We start from the raw sequence: 18,124 nt of genomic DNA on the forward strand, positions 1-18,124 counted from the left end.
CCCCGGCATGTCTGAGACCTCTCCTGCCTGCCCACCGCGACTCCCTGCCTTCCAGAGGTCCTCAGCCAGCATGGTTGTCCCTGCCCGTGCGTGGCTTTACCTATCACCCGCCTGACCCCACATGGCACTTGCTTACATACGGCGAGCCCACCCTGAGGCCGAGCCCTTGTGCTGGGTCGGCCACCCATCTGATGCGGGCCCCTCTCTGCCCAGGGATTAACGACTTCATCACTGGAGCACCCAGCTCTGTGCACTCGTCCCCTGCACCTCACGGTCCTTCCTTTACAGGCCCGGGTCCTCTGCCAGCCAGCCCCCACTGCCTGGTCCCCATCGTGTCCCCATCCCCAGCGCAGACCTGGCACACAGTGGGTGCACAGAAGAGGGTTGTCCTAAGTGCTTGTCTAGAATGCCGGCACTGGGTGCAGGGTAGGGTTGTGGGGGGTGGGACCTTTTCCGTGTCTCTGTCTTGCACCCAGCAGGCACGCAGGGTCAGCTAATGGATGCTTGTTGGGGGGGGGGGCTGGATTATGTGTGGGTGACACATCAGCTCATTTGTCAGTGTGTCCGGGGGGCGGGGGGCAAAGCCACCCCAACCCCACCCCAACCCCAATGCTGGCAGATCCCAGTGGGAGAGTGGACACAACTTTCAGGCACATCCAGTACCTGAAAGAATAAGAGCCCCACACAGCCAGTGAGGCAGGAGAACTTGGTGGCCAAGAGGGAAGAGAGCTGTCATCTGGGAGGGGCTCAGAGGACGCGCACGCTTTATCCAAATCTCCCGCGAAGACGAGGAGGTAAATAGTGGCATCTCCCCATTTCAGTAGAGGAAACGAAGCCTCAGAGACACTAAGCGACTTGTCAGCCCCACCACACGCTTTTGGAAGAGACTGTCTGCAGTTCTCAGTGGGGGACGCTGAGGTTCGGGGTTTGGAGTCACCAGCAAGGGCTTGGAGGCAGAGGGGACCCTGTTAGAGTCCTCTGCCTAGGGGTGTGAGCTGGGGCCAGTTAGCCTCCCCCAGTGTCTGTGAAGTGCGGCTTGCACCTCCCAGGTCTGGTCGGATGCCTGTTAGCTGCTACCATTGTGACCTTTCCCCTTCAGGGCCTCAGCGTGCTCTGCGGCGCAGAGGAGGGGTTCCTCCTGCACTACTGGGGGGGGGGGGGTAGGCCGCGGCTCCTGTGGGAACCTTTGTGCAGGGGCTCGTTCCTGCGTGTGGACCCCCAGCCATTCCCTGCCGCACCACCGGCTGGACCCCATACCGTCCTTGAATCAGGGTGTCTGCTGTCCCCTCTCGGTATCCAGCCCCCCATGCCTTCTCCCCCGAGGTGGCGCATCAGAGCTGTGAGGACAGGTGCGTCCCCCCCCCCCGCTGCCACCGCCGCACGTTCTCAGGCAGCACCCGGAGCTCCTGCAGCCTCTCCTTGCTCACGGAGCACCTGCTCCCCTCACCTTCCCGGCCCGCTGACCATCCTTGGCCAGGGGCCTCATGACATTGAGTTCCCAAAGGGGAGCCCCATATCCCTGGGGCAGCTTCAGCAGGGAAAGCCGAGCAAGCCGTCTGTCCCCTCCAGACCCGGTTCTGGTTTTAGCACAGCTCTTCTGGGGGGCGTCTTCTCCCCAGCAAGGGTCAGGTAGGGACCCCTGCTCACGTCAGGCATCGAGAGCCACAGATGGTCTCCTGGACGGACCCCACGAGCCCAGCTGTGTCTCAAGGTGAGGGTCAGAAACCTGGAAGCACAGCTTCCCTGTCCCTGTGGCTCAGTCTTCGCATCACTGGGAGAGGTGAAGACACAAGTCCTGCAGAGTCCTCTCTGAGACTGCAGTTTCCACGATGTTCCCATCCTAGCAGCTGACTGGGCAAGCGGGGGGTGGGGACGGGGGGTGCGACTCATGGGAGGAAGCCCGCTGCCCAGGTGGCTGGGTCTGATTGACCGGGACCGCAGAGCATTCTGGAATGGCAGCCGAGTCTTCCCTCGGTGGTCCCGTGCAGCCCCTGCCCTGACGAGTCAGGCCTCTGCAAGGGCAGCCCCTCCTGCGGTCACGGCCAGAGGCCCTCCTGGGTGTCTGGCTGAGCCACGGGCTTCTGTGACCGGGCACCCCCAGCCGCCTGGGGCCGTTTGCCTTCCCAGATTCCTCTTTCCAGTCTGCCCACACCTTTCCCCTCCCCAGCTAAGCAGTCCCCTGAGGGAGGAGGGCCTCGCCTGAGCAGAAGGCCAGCGTGTGGCCTCCCCAACTGGGGACCATCAGCTCGTTCGTGGCATGTGGCGGGCCTCCCATCAGCCCCGTTCCCAGGTGGCAGGGCGAGAACCCTGTCACCTCCTCGGGAAGACACCCCGTTTCCAGTTCTGGGACTCGGGACCCTCATGCCTCTGCTTCCCGGCCCTCGTTGCTCAGAGGCCAAGCGGCCGGGGGACTCGGAAACTGCAGCACAAAACACACAAGTCACGTACACACACCTGCCCCCCGCGTGCACCTCGCACACGCACACACACGCCCCCACGCCCCAGAAAATCTCACGCGCGGTGCGCAGGTTGTGTCGTACCCGCGGGCCCAGCTGAGGGGGTGTGTGGCAGCTCACGAGTCCTGGCCAGGACCCGTGACCCTCGGGGGGAAGGGCATCTTCTCCTTCACACAAAGGCCCCGGCTCTGCTCGCCGTGGCTCTGGCCACAACACAGGAGAGTCCCCCACCCCCAGGCTTCTCTGGACTGTTAGACCTCAGGACCCCAAGGCCAGCCCCAGCCCTCCCCACTGGACGTCCCCGTCCCACGTGGGGTCCCCTTACCCCTCTCCTGCTCTGGTAGCTTAGCCCTTCCGTCCCCAAGCCCTTCTGTCACTTACTACCTGGACCTCACTGTTAACAGTTCACCCACTTGTCCCCCCACATGCCTGCTTGGACCTGCTTGGGCCAGGCCCTGGGCTGAGTGCTTGAGATAGATGCACAGGGGATGAGGTCAAGCTCATGGTCAGTGCGCACCGGCCATCTACACGCCAGTGGTCACACGTAGTGAGCAGAGCTGTCGTAGGAACGTCCCTAGAAGCTGTGGGACCCCAGTGGGGGAGAGTCAGTAAGGGAGAACTTCCTGGAAGAAGTAACACTAAGGGAAGGTGCATGATTGTACCTCCAACCACTGTCCAAGGTCCAGAGACTGGGCTTGAGTCCCCTGCCAGCCAGCCAAGGTCATCCAAACCCCAACCCATCTGTAGATCCATCAGGAGGAGCAGTCAACATCAGTGTTGTTAGTCTCTGAGGTTTCAAGCTTGCAATAATTCGTCACCCAGAGTTGCATGGCGATAGTTAATGGACACAGACGCTGAGCACCGTTTCCTCTCCCCCTGACATGCTTCCGGAGTTACTGTCCCTCCTCAGCCCCCCGAACTTCTCCTTTTCCTCTGAGCCAAGCCCAAGGCAGGATCCACCCCTCGCCCTGGTCAGGTGGGAAAGGCCACGATTCCATGCCAGGCCGTGAACCTCTCTCCCATCCATTTGTTTACCCTCGAGGGCCACGTCCCTCTATGTCCTGCTGGATCACCACTGGGCCCCAGATCCCTGGCCTGAGCCCCTGTTTGTCCCTGGGGACTGGTGCGTCTGTCCATCTGGGCTGAGCAAGGCAAGGGCAAAGGGACTCGGGCACAAAGGTGGCCAGGATCCTGGATCCTCAGCCTGGTCCCCATACATGCCCACCAGATGGTTCTCAGGATGAGGAAGGCAGCATTGCCAGGCATGACTTTTGTGCCTACAGGTCACATGACATGGCTTTGTCACTCTGCTTTGCTGAGCCTGTTTCTCCCACCTTTAAAATGGAGTCAAAAGGGCGCCTGGGCGGCTCAGTCAGTTAAGCAGCCGCCTCTTCATTTCCGCTCAGGCCATGAGCTCATGGTTCCTGCGATCGAGCTCCGTGTTGGGCTCCGTGCTGACCACACAGAGCCTGCCTGGGATTCTCTCTCTCTGACCCTCCCCCACCTTGCACTCTCTCTCTCAAAATAAATCAATAAACATTAAAAAACAACTTTTTAAATGTTTATTTTTGAGACAGAGAGAGAGAGAGAGAGAGAGAGAGATCGTGAGTGGGGGAGGGGCAGAGAGAAAGGGAGATACGGAATCCGAAGCAGGCTCCAGGCCGTCAGTATAGAGCCCGACGCGGGGCTCGAACTCACAAACCGCGAGATCGTGCCACGAGCTTCAGTCCGACGCTTAACCAACTGAGCCACCCAGGCGCCCCAAACAAATAAACATTTTAAAAAATGGAGTCAAAAATGTCTGTCATTTGGTAGAGCTATTATGAGGATCAGACAAGAATGTGTATTTGAAAACATGTATGGGGACCAGGCTGAGGATCCAGGATCCTGGGCACCTTTGTGCCCGAGTCCCCTTGCCCAGCTACGTGCCCAGCCCCGGCGGACACACCATTCAGCCATAATGGTTCTCTAAGCCTCGGTGTCCTCAGATGTAAAACAAGCAGAAAGAATTTATTTATTTCCTTCCCGGGGCTCCGGTGAGCCCGTACGAGGGTATGTGTGGGACAGTGCTGTGGACAGGAGCCACTGCTGGGTGGCGCTTGGATTCTCTGGGCCAGTCTCCTGGGTCAGGCACACGCAGCTGCTCGCGATGCGCCCCGGGCTGTGTGCCCAGCAGCCCATCTGGGGCAGAAGACGCACCATCGCATCCGCTTCCCAACAACTTGCCTGGAAGACTGCAGCGTGAGCTTCCCCGCCGGCCCCCTCCAGCCACCCTCCTCTGGCCTGCTCGCCCCGAGTTCAGCTGGGTGGCAGGGAAAGGTGAGACTCCTCCCTCAGGGACCATGTCCTCCCAGGGCCGATGCACGCATTAGGCACGGAAGCTAGGGCACCTGATACTTTCAGGGGCCCACAAAATATTTTCATTTAAGATCAGAATTCAGGGGCACCTGGGTGGTTAAGCGTCCGACTTCGCTCAGGTCACGATCTCACAGTTCACGAGTTCGAGCCCCAAGCCTGGGCTCTGTGCTGATGGCTCAGAGCCTGGAGCCTGCTTCCGATGCTGTGTCTCCCTCTCTCTCTTCTCCCCCACTCACACTCTGTCTCTCTCAAAGATAAATAAACATGAAAAGAAGTTAAAAGGAAGTGGACTGTTCCTACGAAAGCTTGCTTTAGCTGCAAGGGCATAAAGTGAAGAAGCGATCGGCACTCATTTATATGGAGAATGTTTGAGCCTTCCTAGACACCGCCCCCCCCCCCCCCCCCACAAGCTTTTCAGAGAGCTTAGGACACACCTTGTTAAGGGATGCGTAAAATCAATCGGGATAAGACACAGATGCTCACAGACACGGTTCAAAGCTCTGGCGGTTGATGTTGAGATGCTGGGCGTGTTTCGAGAAGGAGGAGCCGGACAGCCCCACTCTCGCGGCTGGGGGTGGGGGGCACCTCCATCCTGGCTCAACGCTGAAGGCCGTTTTCACTTTTTGCTCGTTTTCACAACCCCAAAAATCGTCTTCAGATTTCTTTAGGTTAGGGAAAACCGGTACTGACGGAGGTCCTTCGTAAAGCGAAGTGGTCCGTGCAAACTTCCGGAAGCGGGTGGGATCTGTACCGCGGATGGAGGTGAGGAACGAGGCGTCATCGCCTGCTGTTCCTAGACGTTCAATGTGCATGCCTGTAACAGCTCTTCATGGTTATGTTTGTGCTACATTCCTGGACTATGGATGGCGGCCTTCAATACCTTTTCTCCCACTCAGCACATAGCACATGTGCAAGTGAGAGGGGCTCCCTAAGGCCAGAATTTGGAAACTGTGGTGTATACGGTGTCCTCTTCCAGTGCGTAGTTTGAGAAGTTGGCAGGCGATCCGGGTATCGACTCCACGCCTCGTAAGCGTCCCTCACCTCCCACCCACCTTGAGAGCCCCTGATGTGCTGTCAGTCCAAGGGGACAGTTGGCACATATTCCAATGGATGCTTTTACATAACAGTGTGAACTCTGCCGCATGGCTTGGTCTCCCCACCCCACCCAAATCCCTTGATTTGAGGCATTTCATCATGTGCCTTCTTCCCACTGACGCAGAGGGGAGCCTCCGTCGGCTGCCCGTGTGGTCCCAGCGGGCCGCTGACTGCTCTTTCTGACTGGTGTTACTGGCGGCTCCCTGGGGCTGCGCTCCGCAGCGGTCAGCTCAGAGGCTGCTGAGGACATGCTCGCCCTCTGGGCTCGGGAAAGGGGCCCCTGGCTCTCGCTCTGCCCCTGGCGCTCCCGCGGACTGGCCCTTGGCTGTCGGTCAGTCGCGCCACCTCTCTGAGCCTTAGCCTTCTCATCTGTAAAATGGGGATCAAAAATACCCACCTACTTTACTGAACCACCTGAAACAGTGTATGGAAGGCCCCAAAGGCCCTGGGAGCTGTGGGGAAGACAGACCGTTAATACTGAGGCATAGCCACTTCTTCCCTCCCAATCTCTTCTTCTCCTGCCCTTTACCTTGGTGTGTAAAAGGCCCTTCCCAGTCGCGCATGTGGGTGTGTGTGCATACGTTCTAGCTTATTCAGCCTAAATGGTCTTCTTCTCCCCCCCACTCCTACAGACCCCAGTATAAATGTAACCTACCCTCAGGAGGACGCACGGCACGTATCAGCAGAGATGGTGGTGAAATGCAAGACTGAAACATTTATTATTCAGACGATGGGTTTCACAGTTTTCAATAACTTAGAAGCTTCTGGAATCAGGATTAAGTCACGCCAGAAAAATCTGCTCTCCCTTTTTGTGACTAGCGTTCGGTAAGATGTCCCCACTCTCTCTCCCACCTTCAAACACCTTTCGCTTTGATCTCCGTTTTCTGCTTCTACACGTTTGCATTTTTGTAAACACTTTGGTTTGACGAATATCTCCATTGTTTAATTAAAATGTCATCTCCCCCTACCGATCTGTGCACTTCTGGCCGTCCCTGCACAGTGTCATGTGACTCAGTAAAAGTCAGTGACCCATCTCAACGAGCCGTCACCAGGCTTCTGGGCTGGGCTGGCCACCATCTTGACCAGGCCAGGGACACAGGAAGGGGGTGGATGTGCTTGTCACTGCCCTGAGGAGGTGAAAGGCTGGCAAGTTCTAGCCAGCGAGAACCCCCGAGGGGGATCTGTTACCAGGAGGCAGTGTCCCCAGCGTCTTGCCATCAGAGGGATTGTGCAAAACAAGGGACATATCATCACAGGAAACTAAATCATTGGGCCCCTTTGAGGAAAGACTGGTTTCACCCACTGGGATTGGACAGCCACTTGCTGCTGACTTTTAGAAGCTTCTGGGCCCAAGCGTCAGTCTTTCTGAAATAAGTCAAATGCTCCAGTGATGTTTCTAAGGACGGAGCGGGTTTGGGGCGTGGGGTGGCCGGACGTGCAGCAGACCAAACCTTTAGTGCAAAAGCTATTTTCTGCAGGACCGGCCTAATCCTATGACTTTGGATAGGCCACGGTTCCCAGCCTGGGGGGGATGGGGGGCACAAGTGCCCTCCAGCCACATTCTCCGAACCACTCCTTCACAGCCTTCCCCGGGCCCCAGACCGTGCCCCGGCTCTCCAAGACGGCCAAACTGTGGGAAATGTTCTCATTAGCTCGTCGCCCGGGCAGGGGCTCATTGGCGGTGGAGGCCACAGAAGCCTTTGGGAAAGATTTCCTCTGCCGAACACACAGAGAACACAGATTCAGGGCATTTTTGGTTTTTGGTGTTTATTTTTTAAACCCACTTGTAGTTTGGGTTCAGCTGGAAAGCAGGACATACTGAGGGAGGGAAAGTGGTCGCGTGAGCAGGATTCTACTGCAGCTTTGGCGGGAAGCCCCAGGCCCCTGCTCCAGGGAGGTAGGTCCTATCGCCAGGCTCCCAGCTGGCTCAGGCGAGGTGGGCAGCCCTCTACGCCAGTGTCCCGAGCAGAGGAGAGCTGTCTTCTCTCTGATCTGCATCCTTAAAGGCCCAGGCAGAAGTCCCAACAGAGCGCCAGCAGCTGAGGGACAGGACTCCACCGGCAGGCCCTGAGAGCACTGGCCGGGTTCTGATGCCAGATAAGGGACTGGAACGTGGCGTCTGGGGGCGGCCCCGTGGGGCTGCTCCTCACGGCGGCCGGGCTGTCTGGGTCCCCGCCCCTGCAGCTGCCCAGGGCGCGATCAGGGGTACATTTCCCACACCCCCCCCTCCCCGTCCCTCAGAGAAAATAAAATAAAATAAAAATTAGAATAAATACCGACTCGGCCAACATTTACATTTACATGGATGGACAGGGCGATCCCTAAACCTTAAAGGTTTACAGACTGATTAAGGAAGGACGAACAGACGAGACTGGGTGTGGGGTAAGCATTCCCCACGGAGGATGGTGGGGCCCCCACCTTATCCAGGGGAGATTAGGAGCCTTCTTGGGGTTGTGGTCCCAGCGCTTAGGCAAAGCCACAAGGCCGAGGGGAGCAGGGCTGTGGTGAGCAGGCTGGCCGCCCGGGAGGAAAACAATGGCTATCTGGTCTTGACTGGCAGGGGGGACAGACCGAGACAGGATCAACATCAGATGGCCGGACTTCGCCTCTTCGCTGCGCCAAGAAAGCCGCGGGCGAGTAGGGAAAACAACACGAGCCTTAGAAATGCAATATCCAGTTTTGCCTCCCACCAAATACATTCAGAGGTCAACTTGGATATGGCCTTCCTCACTCAGCACAAATGGGGGTGGGGGGTCTGGCCTAGGGAGAGGCTAGGGGGTCTGTGGGGAACCCACTTCTGCCCCCAGCTCCTGTCTGAGTAGTCTCCCACGGGAAGCTGCTTCAGAGTCACAGATTTTACGTTTCACTCTTATTTCCTTAAAAAAAAAAAAGTTTCTTTTTTTTTTAAACGTTTTCCTTCCATGTCTCAAAGAGTAGCAGCAACCTGCATTTAGAAAAACAGCTTAAACTGTTATTTGGATTGGCCAGGAAGCACTTTCAAGCAATGGAGATAAACTAGGCAAACCATACGTCTGGAGCCACCGTGACACGACACGTAATTAAAAATATATTTATATATGTATACATATTTATATCTTACTTCTTCATACTCTGGTCCTAACAGTCAAGGAGGGGTGGCCCTGAGGCAAGACCACCAAGGAGGCCGTTAGGAGGAAGAGGCATTGGGTCCATGGCGCTCGCGATGTCACGGGTCTCAGCTTTCCTGGGAACATCAGTCCCTGCGTGCACGGTGTCTGGGGCCCCTTCGTGAAGCTTGCTCTCTGCCCCGTGGAAGGAGCAGGAGACCCCGTTCCCCTGGGCCACTCTCTTCCTCTGGGGCCCTACTTCGTTCTCAGCAGATGTGCTCACAAACACACACAGGCGCATACACACACACGCACACTGTGCACTCCGGGGGCGCTAGCCCATTTCAGCCCAGACACAGCTCTCCGGGGCCTTCCAGGGAGCGGCTGCGCGCCCTGCTGGGGCTGCCTGACTCCTCGAGACCACGATTTCCCCGGTGCCCTCTCTGAGCCCCCTAACTTCAGTCTAGCTCTTCTCTCAGGGCCTCCCATGGGGCCCCTGGTGTCCCGGGGCCCCAGGTTGGGCTGAAGGAGCCCACTGAGAAGGAAAGGCAGCAAGGAGAAGCTTGAAGAGGGGAGGAGGCAAAGGCCAGGGGCAGAGGCAGCACGGGCCTCTTGGAGGCTACTGACCCATTCCAGGTAAACCTGTGCCCCCCGACATGTGTCTCCAACACGCTCTTCCTTGGGCTTGGCAAAGGCTCCCATCCCGGGGCTGAAGGTCAGGTTGCAGCAGGTGGAGAAAGCCAGGGAGTACTGGGGGACCTGCCTGCTCCTCCAGACTTGGAGTCCACAAAGGGAAACCTCCAGCCCTCACCCCCTGGCCAGCCTGAGCGGACCAGGCAGCCAGGGCCCTCCAGTGACACAGGGAGTGACCAGCCTCAGTAAAGGGAGCTGCTGGGCTCTGAAGTCATTTTATGGGGGCTTATCAAAGTATGGGCTCCAGACCCCAGAGATGGGGCTGTGCGGATGCCGTGACAACCCGGAAGCCAGCCTCCTAGAGCCCGACCCGCATCCTCCTCCAACAGAGAAGGGGCTCTTCCCAGGACCTGGCCCTTTCAAGAACCCCCAGCCTTGTTCCCAGCCTGGAAAGATCTGTCTGGCGGCCTCACCTAGTCACCCGACCGTTACGCTCAAGACTCAATGAACGCACCGTTCCCCACAGCTCAGGGGCTACAGTGCCCAGAGCCCTCCCGGAGCGCAGAGACCTTGGCTGTGGGGGGGGCCTGGGCTGTTGGGTCCTGCCTGTGATGAGGCCGGGGCAGCGGCACAGCCCATTTAGCCAGACGCCGAGTCCTGGGGAGCCAACGGCCACATGCCCCCCCCACTAAGCTTGGGACGAGACCCGTGTGTGGCGCGGGCAACATCACCTAGCATTTTGGCTTTAATTTGCCAGCCTCCTTCGGTGCCCCATTCACCACCAGGCCCCCGGGCCAGGATACACACTCCCGGGGGCCTGCGACAGTATCGGCCCATTGACACAGCACAGCTAGAATGAGAGAACAGGGGTACTGGAAGCCAAGGGCTGAGGACACAGGGTTCCAGCAGGACCCCCGCCGGGGCAGAAGTTTCCAATTACCCTAATTGGCTACTGGCAAGCTGTCTGTGGCTAGAATCCTTCCAGAGGGAGCCGGGTTTGATCTTCCACTAATCAGGGGGTCCTCGTGGCGCTGACTGTGTGATCACATCTCGGGCTCTTTTCATTGAGAGAGGAGACTTCAAAGCAGCTGACTTTTGAACATAAAACAATAAAACACAAGAGTACAAGTAGAATTCGCCAACTCCAGCTCCCCTCCCTGCTCCCTGCCCCCTGGGCCCCCCCCCCTGAGGCTTGGGGGCCAAAAGGAGGACCTGGAAGCGGGGAGGGCGCAGCGTGAAGGTTAGGGGAGAAGCCTCCGTCCCCCAGCCTCCCCAGCTCGACCGTGGCGGACAAAGGCCGTCAATTACGGGCGGCTGGTGGGGACCCTGCCCGCCTTTGTCCTCCCGGACATCTGCTCTCTGTCGCCTGCTTGGCAGCAGTTGGCGACTGCGGCTGACAGCAGGAACAATGCAAGCCCGTCTCCGACCCACTTTTTCAGCCTTCTGAGGTCCTTTCTGACCCAAGCGGTACCCCGGCGTGCAGAGCTGCCAGGGCCTCAGCGGAGTCACAGAGATGAAACCCCTCGCACAAAGCCCTGCGGGGGACGCGTTTGATGGGAGGGGGCGGGGAGGAGCGGGAGTGGGGAGGGGCGATCGGGGCCACCATGAGAAAGAAACATGCTTCCCTTATTGGTGTGAACTGCCACATGCTTGGGGCTGGGGGGGGGCTCAGATGAGGGGCACTCCTTCCCGGTCTGGCTCCAGACTGGCCGCCGGCTCTGCCTGCTTTCCTCCCCATTTCTTTCTCCCGCCAGGGCCACCCCTGTCCTCCCGCCTGTCCATCTGGCCCTGTGTACCAGGGCCCCAGCTGCCCGCGGGCCGCCCGCCAGGCCCCCTGGCTGTCAGGCTGTCAGTTTCTGGATGGTTCTGTTGTAGTACTGCGTGATGGGGGGCGTCAGAGGGTTCCAGCTGTTGGCATGGAGCTCGATGACCTCCAGAAGCAGCGACCGGGTCAGCATGGACTCTGAGGGGCACAGCATCTTGTCGCGGGCGCTGGCCAGGAGCTCGGTCATCATCTCGGGCAGCTGCTCCTCCAGCAGCCGGCCTGTGCTCTGCAGCTGCGGGCAGAGAAGTGGGGGGGTTAGGACCGGGCTTGGGCTCCAGAAGGGCAAGCTGACCCACCTGGGTTAGAAGGGCTGGGGGCAGGGACAGGAAACCACTGGACTATCCCTCTGGAAGGTGCGGGCCCAGGCATCTGTGCCACAGGGAGAACAGGGAGGCGGGAGGGCAGAAATAGTCAACTGTGAGAGCCCACATTTAATGACCAATCTGCCGCAAGAAGAAGAGGGGTTAGGTTATTGCCTGCTGCCCGGGGCTAAAAAGAGCTCTCACCAGGACCATGCCTCTTCTGTCTTTCACCCAAGAGCTTTCCCTCCTCGACTACTGCCCACACCCTCAATGGTTGACCTGCTCCCTTCAAAGGTGATCAGGCTGCAGCATGTTAATTTTCACTTGCTACGATGTCTCTCTAGAGACGAGAGACCTGCATGTCTCTGCGCAGAACCTGAGAGCAGGGATGAGGCCTCCTGTTCCTCTCCTTCCTTCTCTCCTGCCCCCAATCCCACCTCCCCTCCCCAGCACTGACCTCTGGCCACCCTTGTGACATGAAGTGTAGGAGGGAAACATGAACTGCGGCAGAAGGCCAGCCAGAGGGCCTGCCCCTGATGATGTTGAAAAGCCCCCATAGGGAAGAAGGAGTCCCAATCTTCTGCATCAGTGCAGCCCCTGCCATCCCCAAGTCCCATGTAAGGTACCCATTTGGAGCTCCACAAATGAACAGTGATTATCATGTAGACCTCAGGCCGTTGTCCAGAATCGCAGCACTTCTGGCCTCTGAGATCCTTGGGATGCGAGTAGCCTTGGAGGCTGGACAGAAGCCACCTGAGACGCATGCTCACGCAGCCCTGACGTGCCCTGGGGGCTCACGCTGGACGCGCCTGTCCTCACTGTACTCCATTCTAAATGGCTGGGCTGACTTCCCAGGGCAACGTTTGCCCCCGAGGGAGATCCCAGAGGGAGAGTTTCAATGAGTAGTGGCCACATTTTGGGCACAGGAGTGGCACCTCCTAAGGGGGTATTTTGAAGAAGGTGGTTGCCAACACGGGGCAGGGGGGCGGTTTCAAACCTCAGGCGCCTTCCGCAAACCCCATACCACCAAAGTCAAGGGAGATACTTGGGGGCGAGGGGGGGTCACATCACTTGGAATTTCTTAAGTCATTTGTGGGGCGTGCCTGGGCAAGAAGAAGGTGGTCTTGGGCACAGAAGCACAGTGGACAATGCCAGCACGTGGTCCTTCTCTCTAGAGAAGCAGCCACCTCTCTCTCCAGCTAGTGGTGGGTCGGTCACTCTGTCCACATTTACTCTGGTTGGGGGTTGACAATCCTGGATGCAGGAGTTCACGTCAACTCAGGAAGCCATTCCCCACCAGCCCTGTCTCCACACCTTCGCCGGGGACTTGTGCGTGTGTCCAGTGATCCTTACACAGCCACAACTGGCAGGTGTGAGGGGCACACCAGGTCTGAGGTCGGAGATGCTTACCTCCATCGAGCAGCACAGGACGGCGTCTTCCTTCACATCCTGAGATTGCAAGAGCTGTAGAAGAGAGAGGCAGAGAACGCTACTCAGGGTGTGGCGGGGAAGAGAGCCCACGAAGGTCAGAGGGCAGCAGGGACACGGCGATTTCTCTGGCAGGATTTGAACGGTTGGAGGACCACTGTGGGCATAGAGCCTGGGCCCCCAGGCCAGGTCAGAAGGTTGCGATTAGAGACCATGGCTTGGTAGCAAACACGCTGGGGTCATCAGCTGTAACACCTGGTCAGAGAAAATCCTCAGAGAAATGCAATGAGGGTAAAGACTTCCTGATGGGCGAGGGAGGCTCGGCCATGGTCTCAGGCACTCCTGGGCCCCGGCTAGAGGAAAGCTTCCAGAAACAAAGTGCTCTTCTGCAAAACCACAGCAGTGTTGACTTACCCAGAGGTTGGAATTGCTTCCTGACCAAGGCCATGGCCAGGCTGCTCAGTGCTGGGACTGGCCACGCCCTTGTCCAGGCTTCCCTTGGCCTCATCTTATTCTCTCTCTCTCTCTCTCTCTCTCTCTCTCTCTCAACTGAGATAGAATTCACATAACATCACGGGGCGCCTGGGTGGCTTCTGACTTTGGCTCGGGGCATGATCTCACGGTCCGTGGGTTCGAGCCCCATGTCGGGCTCTGTGCTGACAGCTCAGAGCCTGGAGCCTGCTTTGGATTCTGGGTCTCCCTCTCTCTCTGCCCCTCCCCCACTTACTCTCAACCCCATTGACCACTTTTCCCTCTGTCCCCTTCCCCCTTGGTACATCTCCACCGCCATCCCTGCGACATTGATCACCGCATCCGCGGATGACCCTGCATTTAGATGATCTGCCACGGATGACTTTTCCCTCTGCTGGAACTCTCCGTACTCACCCACTCTTCAAGGCCCACAGCACTTCCCAGCTTTCCTTGGAGACTCCTGGATCACCCCCAGCCCATGGTTACCCCCCCCCCTCCTGCTTCTCACTGACTTCTCACCTGACGTCCCCAACCACTTGGCATTTCACACAAGTGAAGCCTGGGAGAGTGCTGTGCTCATCTTGGCCACCTCTAACACCTAGCCTAGGTCCTGGCAACCGTTGAGGATTTGCTAAATGTTGGTTGATATGATTCATGCATTGTTTTTTGTTTTGAGTTTATTCATTTATTTTGAGAGAGTACATGGGAGGCGCAGAGAGAGAGGGAGAGAGGGAATCCCAAGCAAGCTCCGCACCATCAGTGCAGAGCCCAAGGTGGGGCTCGAACTCATGAACCGTGAGATCATGACCTGAGCTGACATCAGCAGCCAGACTGAGCCACCCAGACACCCCTGTTTTTTGTTTTAAAGGAAAGGTGGAGGGTGGGGAGAGCACCAGAGGAAGGCATTTTTAGGATGAGTATCCTCGTCCCCTGAACCAGAACTGGAGTCAAAGTCCCTGACGTGGGTGTGATGAGTTCAAGCACAGGTGATGCCACAGGGGGACTATTCCTATCGCTAGCTTGAAACCCAAATTCGACACATCCTCCTTGTCCCTCCCCTTCTCCTGTCATGTCCATCCACCCAGCCCAGGGGTCCCTCTTAGCAAGAGCCACAAGCATTCGCCTCAGGAGGGCTGAAGATCCAGGGCAAGCCTTGCCACGTGCCCAATGAGCGTGCAGGGCATCGAGGCCACAGCAGGCCCGGGCACAGGTCAGGGCCAGAGACACCAGGCCTCCTTCCCCTTTGTATCTGTCAGAACTGGGCTTGCGGCAGACACACGGGAATCGTTTTAGGATGAATGGACAGAGAGGTAGCCCTCGACCTGCTCGAATGAAAAGCAGGCGGAGAGCAAGGGACAGTCCAGGGGAGGAAATGGTGCAGGAGGCACAGAGGGACAGGCGTTGAGGCCGCTGGTGAACCTCTTCTACTCACTGCCATGGCTCTGACTCCAGACCTTCGTGCTCCCGTCACCCAGATTCTCAGCCACCACGGAGTTGCGGACCTCACTCTACCCCCTTGTTCAGGACTCTGCCCCAGTGTCACCTCTCCAGCCTGTGTGAAGCCGGCCGGCCCCGCTCACCTCCTGGCTTACTTCTCGCTGCCGCATAGCTCACCCCCGGATAAGTTGATACTTGTTGATACTTGTTGATACTTGTTGATACTTGGGTCTCCCCGCTAGAAGGCAAGCCCCACCAGGGCGGGGCCTCTGATTGGTCCCCGCACCGGCACAGCGCCTAGCACACAGGCTGCGACAGCCCGGAGGGCGGGCGGGCAAGGGCGGATGCGGCGAGGCCCCTCCCCCAAAGGTCACCCGGGTGCACACACTCGGAGAGGCGAGAGTGATGGGCACGTGGGTACCCTGCCCCACACACCCCTCTCGCCGGAGGGGACGCGACACAAAATTATAACCGATGTGGAAACGGAGGCTGGCGCAGGTCTCTAGACGGCAATTTGGTGATCGCGGTCAGAATAAATGGACCCGGACGGACGCACCACGACAGGGATACGCGGCTTTTGCTGCGCTATCACTACAGTAAAACTACCGTGCACCCACAGGGGGACGGGTTAAATAATTACAATACACAGGCACAGTGGGACAGTCTGCAGCACACAGCTGTCCCTCCCCTTCTTTTTTTTTTTTTTTTTTTTTTTAACATTTATTTATTTTTGAGACAGAGAGAGACAGAGCATGAATGGGGGAGGGTCAGAGAGAGAGGGAGACACAGAATCTGAAACAGGCTCCAGGCTCTGAGCTGTTAGCACAGAGCCCGACGCGGGGCTCGAACTCATGGACCGCGAGATGGTGACCTGAGCCGAAGTCGGACGCTTAACCGACTGAGCCACCCAGGCGCCCCAGTCCCTCCCCTTCTTAAGCCAGTGTCTGCTTCTGGAGTTTTCTTGCCTCCCGGAGCTGCAGAGCCCCAAGGGGGAGGCAGGGGAGCCTTCTGCCAAGCCGGTGTCCGGTGGACCTTTGTGGGGGGCACACAGGGAAGGGCCTCCCTCAGTTACAGGACCCAGGAGGCTAGAGTGAAGACCAGGAAACAGGTTCCGGAAAAAGCCGGTGGAAGTGATTCACCTTGTAGCAGGTGTACCTAAGGCATGTGGTCCACACCCAACCCAGCTGCTCTGGAGGGGTGGGGGGGGATGTTGGTTCGAACCCGGGGAGGGTCCTGTGGCTGTCTGGAATGGGATCAGCATGGGGATGTGGGCCTAGCCCCACTTATCTGCAGGGGACATAGGGACTCATATATATCAGGAGAGCTCTGTAAGGTTTGCTGGGGTTTCTTTCTGAAGGTACTTTGTTCCCTCACAGGTTTTCTGTAGTGCTTATTGGGAAACGATCCTTCAAACAACATTGTGGGTAGAAATCACAAGAAAGGTGGAGGGCAATCTGGTGAGAAGGGAACTCTTTGAGACGGAGTGTGTGCTGGCAGCTGGGTGGGGAAAGTGGGGGAGGGGGGCAGAACTGGCAGCTCGTGGGAAGAACAAGGTATGCTCTGGAAGCGTCTAGAACGCGGGGAGACACACAGTAGGCGCTCAGTAGTGCTTGTTGTGTGTGTCACGTTGAAATGACCCTGGGAGCATGTTCTGTCCTGAGATTAGCCTCTTAGGGGTTCTAGGGACAAGTGAGGTACCTTTTTTAAAAAATTAAAAAAAAAATGTGTATTTAGTTTTGAGAGAGAGAAAGAGAGAGCGAGAGCAGGGGAGGGGCAGGGAGAGAGGGAGACACAGAATCCGAAGCAGGTTCCAGGCTCTGAGCTGTCAGCACAGAGCCCGACTCGGACTTGAACTCACGAACCTCAAGATCATGACCTGAGCCGAAGTCGGACGCTTAACCGACTGAGCCACCCAGGTGCCCCAGGATGAGTAAGGTAACTTGATGGGAAGTACTAGTAAGCGTAAGGGCTGACAAGTACTCGATGTTCTGAAATGTGATTGATTGTCCCTCCGTGTGGCTGTGTGAACGGCTGACAGAACCGCGTGGAAAGTTCTGGCCTGCCCTCTGCTCCCAGATGACAGTTGAGAACTCCAAAGCGGGGTCTATGTCTTTCTTTCCTGCATCTTTGTGACTGGACTACTCCCTTCCAATCCCTCCTCCCCTCTTCGTGCCCAGACTACCCCCCACACCCTCCCCCTGCCTGGCTGTGTCCCTGGTGGCCCTGGCTCCGGGCAGGGAACAGACTTAGGGAACGGGGGCGGGTAGCAGGGGACTCTGGAGGGTGAGGGTAGCCCCCCTGGGCCCTCAGGCAGAGCTACAGGCAGGTTCTCAACCCCAGAGCCTCTCCTTCAACCTTATCTTCCACTTGCTTGTTTGGGAAAGTCTGTGCGAAGCCAACAATCACAATGCGTGATAGGCCCTCTTGCAAGCGGCTTGCTGGGTTTGCTCAGGGAAGTGGGGGAGGACCGGGGTTGGTCATCACACTTTTCCTTCACAGTTGCAGGGTGCAAGGATACGAAGGGAATCTGCAGGGAGGCTGCAGACCGCTTCCTATTCTCCCTGCAAATGCTGTTCTGGCCTCTCATTACCAGCTTTTGAGAGTAGAGTCTCAGAACCCTAGTGCCGAAGGGGCTTTGGACAGCGTCCCTCCCAACCTCCCCAGAAGTCACACTCCGCCGCTCTTTGCGGTATGACAAGAGGCTGGCCTCCTCAACCAGGAGCCCTTGACACAAGTCCACAGGGGCTCCCCGCCGGGACCCCTTTCACTGTCCCTCTTAGAGGCTCTCATGCCTCTGGGTGATCTGTGGTTCCCCAAGAATCTGTCCCTACCTGTCATTTGCAGGCAGCGGTCCAGGTGCAGGATCTTTCCACTCTTTTCTATCTTGGCCAAACTTACCTGTTCTGTGTTCCATGTCTTCAGGACTCTGCTTTTTCCCCAGTGACAGCTAGTGTTTGGATAAACAAATCTCTGCTGGAGTGTTGAGGAGGTCAATGAGCGCTCTTGTTTACGTATGCTCTATTTGGCACCTTC

The 18,124-nt window shown here is 57.6% G+C and overlaps 1 protein-coding gene across 4 annotated transcripts in view; it reads right to left on the reverse strand.

The window, feature by feature from the left end:
* Positions 1–8,789: 8,789 nt before the first annotated feature.
* The window catches only part of CTIF (cap binding complex dependent translation initiation factor), a 291,774-nt gene continuing 282,439 nt past the window's right edge, over positions 8,790–18,124 (reverse strand). For 3 of the 4 annotated variants that reach the window (XM_049620101.1, XM_049620100.1, XM_049620098.1), the window contains 2 exons: positions 13,166–13,219; positions 8,790–11,685 (listed from right to left, as the gene is read on the reverse strand). In XM_049620101.1, the coding sequence (XP_049476058.1) occupies positions 11,470–11,685; positions 13,166–13,219 (270 nt within the window). In that variant the 3' untranslated portion in view covers positions 8,790–11,469. The remainder of the gene's footprint in view (positions 11,686–13,165; positions 13,220–18,124) is intronic. The other variant, XM_049620099.1, reaches the window with a different exon arrangement.

This window comes from Panthera uncia (assembly GCF_023721935.1).
Source record: "Panthera uncia isolate 11264 chromosome D3 unlocalized genomic scaffold, Puncia_PCG_1.0 HiC_scaffold_8, whole genome shotgun sequence".
NCBI classification, from domain to species: Eukaryota; Metazoa; Chordata; class Mammalia; order Carnivora; family Felidae; genus Panthera; species Panthera uncia.